The sequence below is a fragment of the Triticum urartu genome, chromosome 3A (assembly GCF_056163025.1).
Source record: "Triticum urartu cultivar PI428250 chromosome 3A, HENAU_Tu73, whole genome shotgun sequence".
NCBI lineage: Eukaryota > Viridiplantae > Streptophyta > Magnoliopsida > Poales > Poaceae > Triticum > Triticum urartu.
In genome coordinates this window covers 205,728,888-205,739,499 of record NC_141875.1, presented here as the reverse complement: position 1 = coordinate 205,739,499, position 10,612 = coordinate 205,728,888, and the positions used below count along the sequence as shown (strand labels likewise).

The 10,612-nt window shown below is 47.2% G+C and overlaps 1 protein-coding gene and 1 pseudogene across 1 annotated transcript; both read right to left on the bottom strand.

Moving 5' to 3' along the window:
* Positions 1 to 256: 256 nt before the first annotated feature.
* Positions 257 to 1,220, bottom strand: LOC147979209 (uncharacterized; annotated as a pseudogene).
* A 7,107-nt stretch (positions 1,221 to 8,327) lies between these two features.
* Positions 8,328 to 9,290, bottom strand: LOC147979208 (uncharacterized). Its single transcript, XM_087516713.1, has one exon. The coding sequence runs from the start codon at positions 9,288 to 9,290 to the stop codon at positions 8,328 to 8,330; it is 963 nt and encodes a 320-aa protein (XP_087372839.1).
* Positions 9,291 to 10,612: the final 1,322 nt, after the last annotated feature.

Here is a 10,612-nt window from a genome sequence, read left to right as displayed (position 1 = left end):
AGGATGATGGGATGCTCCCAGATACCGGGTTCCCACATGTCGACGACGCTGCCCAGCGGGGAAAACAACTAACGTTCGCAGGAGGATACAACATCCAAACATGCATCTCATACAACACAAGCATTTGTTCACGGAAGGTTGTCTCGGGGTTATACCTTCGAAGCGTGCATTATCGGAACGGATCGAGTTCGGCGGTAGGGTTACACATGTCGAAGGGGAAGTAGTTGTTCACGGGTTCGTCGTGGGAAGTAGCGGTTCACACGAAGGTGGTTGAACTTGACGTTTGCGTTACACGGGTCTTCGGCGACGGTTGTCTTACATGGTTCGGAATGGTACTTGCATCTTCGGACTTGTCGGTCTCGATTCTTGCGACGGTAGCGGTATACGTCTTGTTTTCAGAGAGGTACTTGGGGTCATTTGAACTTGTCGGTCTCGTCATCTCGAAGGGGTGCTTGACGTTCTTAGCGATTCCAAATACGACGGTGGAGGTACACTTGTTGTAGGGGTACTTGTCGGATCCATAGCGACGGTAGAGGTACAAACGTTCTCGTGGTACTTGGGTCATCGTGGAACTTGGCTCTTGTGGTATTGATAGCTCGAAGGGGTACTTGGCATGTCCGAGGTCTCCGGTCGTAGTGGTACTTGATGATATGGGTAGTCGAACTTGACGAAAAACGGGTCTCCTCGGGGACTTGATGCATCCGAATTCTTCGGGTTTGTAGTAGTACTTGGCGTTCGGAGTCCGGGTCTTGCCGGTCTTGATGGTCTTTTGTTCCGAAACGAAGCATCACAAGGCCTCGGTTGGGCAGCAGCAAGGAGGCGATGGAGCGGGTGCGCTCAAGGGAGAGCAGCAGAGGGCAGCAGCAGAAGTGAAGCGATGGTGGTGGTCGAACGAGGCAGGGCAGATTGGTCGCGCGTGGGAAGAGGTCAAGGAAAACAAGGCGAGGCTGAAGGTGGGTCTCGGGCAGGGGCTGTCCATGACTAGAACAGAGGAGGTCAGCGAGTGGCGGCGTTGGGTGCTTGTATGTAGGGAGGCAGCGGACGCGGGAAGCTCACCGTGAGGGCGTCATGGCGAGGCACTCCGGCGACGAGGCTCGTGACAGGGAAGAAGCCGCCAGCTCCTGGTGGTGGAGGTCGGCTCCGAGGTGGATACGGGGGAAGGCAGCAACACAGGCGAGGAGGAAGGAGAGGCCGGCATGGTCACGCACGCAGGTCGGCATCCTGCTGGTGGTCGTCGATGTGGCACCATGGCCGAAGGCCAAGGTCAGGGTCTGAGAGGAGGAGCCTGGTGGCGCGGTGCATCATGGTGATACGGCAGCGCAGCGGAGGCTCGCGTGCAGGGGCATCGGGTGCGGGCGCTATGGCCGGAGGCTGGGACGTACTCGGGCGACGAGAGGAGCTCCGACGTCGGGTAGCCGCGGGTGTCTCTCGAGCGGCGCGCTCAAGCAGACGACGAAGGCTGGAGGAGGAAGGCGCGATGGTGGAGAAAAGGGGGATCGAGAGGGAATAGGACAGTGGGCGAGAGGTGCGGGTCGAGCGTGGCTCTCTGGCGGCGGTGTGGGAGTATGCGAGGGAGAGATGGGATCGAGAGGGAGTGAGCAATGGCTAGGGTTAGAGCAGGGGAGAGGCTTGCTGGGCCGCAAGAGTTGGGCCTAGGGACCGGGCCGACTGGATTCAACAAAAGAAGAGAAAAAAAGATCTTCCTCTTCCCTCCTTTCCATTATAGAGAAGAAAAACAAGAAAGAAAGAAAAGAAGATGGTAGGAGAAATAATATATTCTCAAACTCAGAAAATTGAGTTTAATCCAAGAAAATAGGAGTGGGCATGGATGCAAGGTTTAGATTCAAACACTCAAATGGGTGAATAGGAAGTGGAGGTTTGGAAGGTCCAAAAATGTTTGGTTTTTTTAGAGGAGCCTCGATAAAAGAGATACATAATTGTGGACAAGATTTGAAGGTCAAACTCAAAGTGGAAATAGGCATGAGGATTATTTTTGCACGTTTGTCATGGTGAATTTCAAAACAAAGAAATATTGAATATAGCTCCCTATTATCGGGAGGATATGTTTTAAAGAGAAACCACCATGTGAATTCCCTCGATTTAAATGGACCGAAGATCCATGCAATTTATTAAAGAGAGTTTTAGTTAGCTTTGAGAAAAGATGGCATGATGACATGATGCAATGCACATCATGCAATGACGAATGCAACGAACCAAACAAATCACACGACGAAACCCGGAAACCCTGGAAGGCATCTGAAGCTCCGGTCTTGGGGCGTCACAACACTCCACCACTACAAGAGGATCTCGTCCCGAGATCTAGGATGGCACCGGAGAGAAACGAAAGAGGAAGAGAAAAGGTACAACTAAGTTGCTTCTTTGACAAACGAGTGAAACCACAAACCTTGCGAGGTTAACCAATTCCGATAAAGGAATACAACGGAGATGAACAAAGTTGAAAACACTCCTTTAGAAAAGAGGAACAAGGAAGAACAAATTCGGGCAGCACTCCGGTTGAAAAGTTGTACGAAACTTGATAAGATGAAAAGATCTTGAAGAGATGACACAACACTCCGGTTAAATGTTTAAGCATGAAAAGAACACGATCCTCACCATTCGAGATGATGAGAGAAAAGAGCAAAATCACAATGCCTCCGGAAGAAATGAATGAGTGGAATGGAAAGAACGAAGGGAAACAAGATCTTGGTAGAGCACGCTTACAACAAAATCTAGAAGGAGTTTTTGGATTATCAACAATGAAAGGATAAGCTTGAAGTGGGCTTATGGAAAACATCCCAAAACAATGAAGTGAAATTCTGCCACTAAGGAAAATAATATATTGGATTTATATCAACAAGGAGACGAGAAGCTTATTTCACTGGGAGGATAAATGAAGAACTTGGATCATTTATAAGCACCATAAATAGCAACAATCCTTAGGAGAAGCTTTAGGTGAAATTTAACCCAAGATAACTCCAATGAAGAAAGTGATGGGTTAAAATACCTCATTCTTGTAAATGAAGAATGATATATTACCACCTCAACATATAAGGGAGAAAAATTGCACTCCGAATTGCAAGATGAAGAAAGCTCGAGCTCCTCTGAAAAGAATCTTGATGAACGCTTCGAGAAGGAATTAAATCATTCATGAACCATCATGTAGAGCCTCCATGAAGAACTTCGGTAATAAAATAATGATCAAACGAAAGGAAAGATAAGTTGAAAACACAAGGTGAATCCTTGCAATGATTAGATGGATCTTCGCGATGAAATAATTGAGAGAACTTGGAACTCCGGGAAAAGAAAGATGAATCAAGTGAAACCGAGAATTTGATGAACCTCCGGAATAACGAATTAAACATTTGGGTGAATCAAGAATAAGAATTACATTATGCTTATCCTTCACCAATTTAAATTGATGACAAGCAACGGATTTGGCATACTACTTATTCTTTTAGAAAGAAATGGTTAAGATAGATATAGCATAAACTTGAGAAAGGTCTTCGACGATCCACTGGTAGGATGAGAGAATGAATTAATTGATATGAAATGAAGGAAGAGAAATCTTGAACGAAAACCGTAAGAATTGGAAATGAACGAAGTAAAGGGATGGATCACCGGTAAGAATTAGAGAACGAATGAAGATACTTGAGGGAATTTGGTACAAGTGAAACGAAGAGCTCATGAATTGACTAGAGAATACTTGAGTGATGCACGGGTAAGATTTTGAGAGCGAGAGCTGAAAACTGGAATGAATAAATCTGAAATGATGACCTCCGGAGAATCGAACTGAAAATACTCCTGAATTGCTCTGGATGGTTGAAACGAATTCTCACAATCGAAAAATAATTATGAGAGGATAGCACGAAGCTAGAGCCATGAATCTTGAAGAGAATGGAGCAAGATATGGAGGAGAACTCTTCTTCGGTCTTCAAAATCTGAGAATTACGACGAGAAACACCACCAAGAATTATTGAGGCACTCCAAAATGAAAAATAAAAAGGTTGAACCAACGATGAAAATAATTTGAAAGATCTTGGAGAAACACATTTGACTGATGATAATTCATTCTTACGTCAAACTTTGAAATGAATTTGAGAATAACACCGGGAATAGAAGAGTCAGGTAAGATCCTGGGAAAAGACCTGTGGGTTAGGACCCACTCAAAAGAAACACAATTGAAATGAATTGAAGAGTGATTGCACCGGTTGAATTAAATGGCTTGAATGAGATAACATCCTCGAAAGATCTTGAACGAAAGCAGAGTGGAAACACAAATCTTTGAGATATCTTGAGCACTCTGGAACAATTGAATATCAAGAGGTGAAAGATTAAGAGATGCACTGGCATGAGGAAACATTGTGCAACGAGGAAAGGATATGATCTACAACGCTTGAGTTGCATCCACCGGAGAAGAAAGAGAACGAAGAATGATGAACTAGAAGCTCCGTTAGTATCTTCCTGAGAATCACCGGATAAGAATGTTGATGGAAAAGAATGGAGAGACTTCACATGAATAAAATGGATACTTGATTAAGAAGTCTGAGTCCTTGAAGAAAAAAGGGATGGGAGGGCGGGAAAACAGAAGACAGCTGGGGACGGATGAAACGAACACCGTTGAGAAAACTGAGATTGGATCATGCAAATGGGAAAAAATGATAGGATCATCTTGAAGAGAATAACACCGGCTGGAAAGAATTGACATGACAACCTCGATGATCAAGAAGGATTTGTATTCACATAGAAGTATGAGAACACCGTTTAGGAAAGGTATGGAATCAACATTTGACTTTGAAGCAACTCGAATACCACAACTGAAATAAAAAACAAAGGATTGGCTTGCAGAATAAGTCAGAACAAACATATGATAGAGATTTCATCCGAAGTTTTCGTGGTGGGGCCCACATGGGCTCGATCGTACAACACCATCATGTACAAGGCAGTGCACATGACATACAAAGCGTCCCCAAGTCAGCATAGCCAAGGACTCTTTAAGACACAATGAGACCACTGTAAAACCAACCGTGGATAGGCGGACCACTAGATGTCGAACCCCAATCTCATATCATGCATCTGTCAGAAAGATATCCTAGGAGCTACTTGAATTCCCACTTATAAACTCCCGAAACTTTCTGGTTATGCAATCAGGTGTTGGGGATACGGGGGAAGCATAATATCTCACTCAAAACTAACAAATCCTACATCCAGCTGTATCCATCCTTCAACACATAACCACAAAAACTTCGGAAATCATTTACCTCAACCTTTGAAAAAGCATCTGTTATACTAGTTATGGCAATACTCCCGAACTCCCGCCCCGGTACTGGGTGGCGTCGAGGTTATCTCACCAACAACTGCATAAAAGAGATTTTCGATGTCGGTGAACTTAGGTATTCCAGAACTGCAACGATAAAATTGTGACGACAACACCTCGGAGCTCAACTCCCCGGGACACTGCCACAACCCCTAAATGTCAGGAGGCACCAAGAACAATGTTCTTGTCACAACACCATCGGAACGATTCCAAGATACCTGCGTGATCCTAAAAAAATCATGAAATTTGAGAAGAGAAGAGTCAAAACTCTACGCCAGGAGGCCTCACCAGAGCGACGAAGGGACTGAGGAGTTAAAAGAATCCTACTCTCCGATATATATAATCCTATAAGACTCAAAACTTTTTTCTAGACTCAACAACGCCAATGATTCGATCAAGCAGGGGGCTCCTAAGTCGGGGAAGGCTCTGATTACCAACTTGTAACACCCATGATGCGGCTATATCTCCCACGTATCGGAGCACGACTTAGAGGCATAACCGCATAGTAGGCATGTCGCAAGAGGGGTAATCTTTACACATCCCATGTACTAAATAAGAAAGGGATAAAGAATTGGCTTACAATCGCCACTTCACACAATACGTAAATATAGCATTACATCATCCAGATACAATCAAGGTCCAACTACGGACCCAAAAAAAGAAGACAACCCCTAATGCATAGATCCCCGATCGCCCCGACTAGGCTCCACTACTGATCAACTGGAAACGAAACAACACAACGAACACGGTCTTCATCAAGCTCCTCCTTGAGCTCGGTTGCGTCACCTGCACTGGTATCATCGGCACCTGCAACTGTTTGGAAGTATTTGTGAGCCACGGGGACTCAGCAATCTCACACCCGCGAGATCAAGACTATTTAAGCTTATGGGTAGGATAGGGTAATGAGGTGGAGCTGCAGCAAGCACTAACATATATGGTGGCTAACTTACGCAAATGAGAGGAGAAGAGAAGCAAAGCACGGCCGAGAGCTATAATGATCAAGAAGTGATCCTGAAACTACTTACATTCAAACATAACTCCAAAACCATGTTCACTTCCCGGACTCTGCCGAGAAGAGACCATCACGGCTACACACGCGGTTGATGCATTTTAATTAAGTTAAGTGTCAAGTTTTCTACAACCGGATATTAACAAATTCCCATCTGCCCATAACCGCGGGCATGGCTCTCGAAAGTTTATACCCTGCAGGGGTGTCCCAACTTAGCCCATCACAAGCTCTCACGATCAACGAAGGATATTCCTTCTCCCAGGAAGACCCAATCAGACTCGAAATCCCTGTTACAAGACATTTCGACAAAGGTAAAACAAGACCAGCAAAGCCACCCGAATGTGCCGACAAATCCCGATAGGAGCTGCACATATCTCGTTCTCAGGGCACACCGGATAAGCAATCCGTACAACTAAAACCAACCCTCAAGTTTCCCCGAGGTGGCACTGCAAGGGGCTCTAGTTTGGACCAACACTTAGAGGAGCACTGGCTTGGGGGTTTAAAATAAAGATGACCCTTGAGTCTGCAGAACCCAAGGGGAAAAGACTTAGGTGGCAAATGGTAAAACCAAGGTTGGGCCTTGCTGCAGGAGTTTTATTCAAAGCGAACTGTCAAGGGGTTCCCATTATAACCCAACCGTGTAAGGAACGCAAAATCAAGGAACATAACACCGGTATGACGGAAACTAGGGCGGCAAGAGTGGAACAAAACACCAGGCATAAGGCCGAGCCTTCCACCCTTTACCAAGTATATAGATGCATTAATTAAATATGAGATGTTGTGATATCCCAACAAAATATCCATGTTCCAACAAGGAACAAACTCCATCTTCACCTGCAACTAGCAACGCTATAAGAGGGGCTGAGCAAAGCGGTAACATAGCCAAACAATGGTTTGCTAGGACAACGTGGGTTAGAGGCTTGACATGGCAATATGGGAAGCATGATATAGCAGGTGGTAGGTATCGCGGCATAGCAAATAGAGAGAGCAACTAGCAAGCAAAGATAGAAGTGATTTTGAGGGTATGTTCATCTTGCCAGAGATCCCGCAAGGAAGAAGAACGAGTCCAAGAAAGAAGACAAACGGATGTAGTCGAATGGATCCTCACAACTCCGAAACGAAACCGAAGCTAACGAGAGAAGCACCCGGAAAGAAGCAAACAACATAGTAAACAACCACCACATAAACATGGCATGATGCACAACCAAGTATGATGCATGTCCGGTTTAATGAGGTATGGCATGGCAAGGTGCACAAATAACACTACTAATTAAGTGGAGCTCATTATGCAACGGAGTTGCATATTGAAGAAAACACCACATGACTTATTTAGTTCTCTCTTGGTTATGTACTCAACAATATTAAAGGTTGGTTAACATGGCAAGAGGTGAAACATGAGTGAAAATACACAGCTAGGCATTTTAAATGAGGCCGGAAACAACAACAACAACAACAACAACAACAACAACAACAACAATTCTGGTATATCCTCATGTGCATTAGAAATTTAATGCAACAACAATTTTTAAACATATTAAATGTTGTTATCATGATGCGGATGTCATGTTCAAGTTTATGCAATTTTAAGAAAATGTTGACATGATAAGATATGAGGCATTTGTCATCGTGGCAGAAACGAAGGGGGTGCCACGGCAGTGATTCCGAAGATGATGCCACGGCAACATAACGGTTCCGGTAGCTCATGGAGATATCGGTGCAAAGGAAGTGTGACGGGAGCGTGTCATGCAAGGATGGTGGGGTGCTCCCGGATACTGGGTTCCCACATGTCGACGACGCTGCCAAGCAGGGAAAACAACTAATGTTCGCGGGAGGATACAACATCCAAACATGCATCTCATACAACACAAGCATTTGTTCACGGAAGGTCGTCTCAGGATTATACCTTCGAAGCGTGCATTATCGGAACGGATCGAGTTCGGCGGTAGGGGTACACGTGTCGAAGGGGAAGTAGTTGTTCACAGGGTCATCGTGGGAAGTAGCGGTTCATGCAACGGTAGTTGAACTTGACATTTGCATTACACGGGTCTTCGGCGACGGTCGTCGTACATGGTTCAGAGTGGTACTTGCATCTTCAGACTTGTCCATCTCGATTCTTGCGATGGTAGCGGTATACGTCTCGTTTTTGGAGAGGTATTTGGGGTCATTTGAACTTGTCGGTATCGTCATCTCGAAGGGGTGCTTGACGTTCTTAGCGATTCCGAAGACGATGGTAAAGGTACACTTGTTGTAGGGGTACTTGTCGGATCCACGGCGACGGTAGAGGTACAAACGTTCTCGCGGTACTTGGTTCGTCGTGGAACTTGGCGCTTGCGGTATTGATAGCTCGAAGGGGTACTTGGCGTGTCCGAGGTCTCCGGCCGTAGTGGTATTTGATGATACGGGTAGTCGAACTTGACGAAAAACGGGTCTCCTTGGAGACTTGATGCATCCGAATTCTTCGGGTTTGTAGTAGTACTTGGCTTCGGAGTCCGGGTCTTGCCGGTCTTGATGGTCTTCTGTTTCGAAACGAAGCATCACAAGGCCTCGGTTGGGCAGCAGCAAGGAGGCGATGGAGCGGGCGCGCTCAAGGGAGAGCAGCAGAGGGCAGCAGCAACAGTGAGGCGATGGTGGTGGTCGAAAGAGGCAGGGCATCTCGGTCACGTGTGGGAAGAGGTCAAGGAAAACAAGGCGAGGCTGAAGGTGGGTCTCGGGAAGGGGCTGTCCACGACTGGAACAGAGGAGGTCGATGAGTGGCGGCGTTGGGTGCTTGTATGCAGGGAGGCGGTGGACGCGGGAAGCTCGCCGTGAGGGCGTCATGGCGAGCCACTCCGGCGACGAGGCTCGTGACAGGGAAGAAGCCTCGAGCTTCTGGTGGTGGAGGTCGGCTCCGAGGCGGACAAGGGGGAAGGCAGCGATGCAGGCGAGGAGGAAGGAGAGGCCGGCATGGTCGCGCACGCAGGTCGGCATCCTGCTGGTGGTCGTCGGCGCGGCACCATGGCCGAAGGCCAAGGTCAGGGTCTGAGAGGAGGAGCCCGGTGGCGCGGGTGCATCATGGTGATACGGCAACGCAGCGGAGGCTCGCGTGCAGGGGCATCGGGCGTGGGCGCTATTGCCGGAGGCGGGGACGTACTCGGGCGACGGGAGGAGCTCCAACGTCGGGTAGTCACGGGTGTCTCTCGAGCGGCGCGCTCAAGCAGACGACGAAGGCTGGAGGAGGAAGGCGCGATGGTGGAGAAAAAGGGGATTGACAGGGCGCGATGGTGGGCGAGAGGTGCGGGTCGAGCGTGGCTCTCTGGCGGCGGTGTGGGAGTATGCAAGGGAGAGATGGGATCGAGAGGGAGTGAGCGATGGCTAGGGTTAGAGCAGGGGAGAGGCTTGCTGGGCCGCAGGAGTTGGGCCTAGGGACCGGGCCAGCTGGATTCAACCAAAGAAGAGAAAAAAAGATCTCCCTCTTCTCTCCTTTCCATTACAGAGAAGAAAAACAAGAAAGAAAGAAAAGAGAGAAAAGAATATGGTAGGAGAAAGAATATATTCTCAAACTCAGAAAAATGAGTTTAATCCAAGAAAATAGGAGTGGGCATGAATGCAAGGTTTAGATTCAAACACATTTGAATTAAATTCAAATGGGTGAATAGGAAGTGGAGGTTTGGAAGGTCCAAAAATGTTTGGTTTTTTTAGAGGAGCCTCGATAAAAGAGATACAGAATTGTGGACAAGATTTGAAGGTCAAACTGGAAGTGGAAATCGGCATGAGGATTATTTGTGCACGTGTGTTATGGTGAATTTTAAAACAAAGAAATATTGAATATAGCTCCCTACTATCGGGAGGATATGTTTTAAAGAGAAACCACCATGTGAATTCCCTCGATTTAAGTGGACTGAAGATCCATGCAATTTATTTAAGAGAGTTTTAGTTAGCTTTGAGAAAAGATGGCATGATGACATGATGCAATGCACATGATGCAATGACGAATGCAACGAACCAACAAATCACACGACGAAACCCGGAAACCCTGGAAGGCATATGAAGCTCCGGTCTTGGGGCGTCACACGTAGCCCGTCCGGGCAGGCCGCGGGCCGCTGCCCTCGAGCTCGAGCTCGCCGGCGATCCCCTCCGGTCGCCGCAGTAGCTATAGCCCCTCCCAGGCCAGGGCGATCCTTCCAAGGCCTCCGCCTTTCTCCGGAGAAGCTATCCCTTCCCCCTGGAGCCCCTGGAGCTACCTCTGCTCGCCGTCTACTTCATCTCCGGTGACCCCCGCCCTCTGCCTCCGTTTGCGAGGAAGATTCCGA

Bases quoted from the DNA above. Each gene is read 5' to 3' on its own strand.
- LOC147979208 (XM_087516713.1), bottom strand. From the start codon at position 9,290: ATGCCGACCTGCGTGCGCGACCATGCCGGCCTCTCCTTCCTCCTCGCC.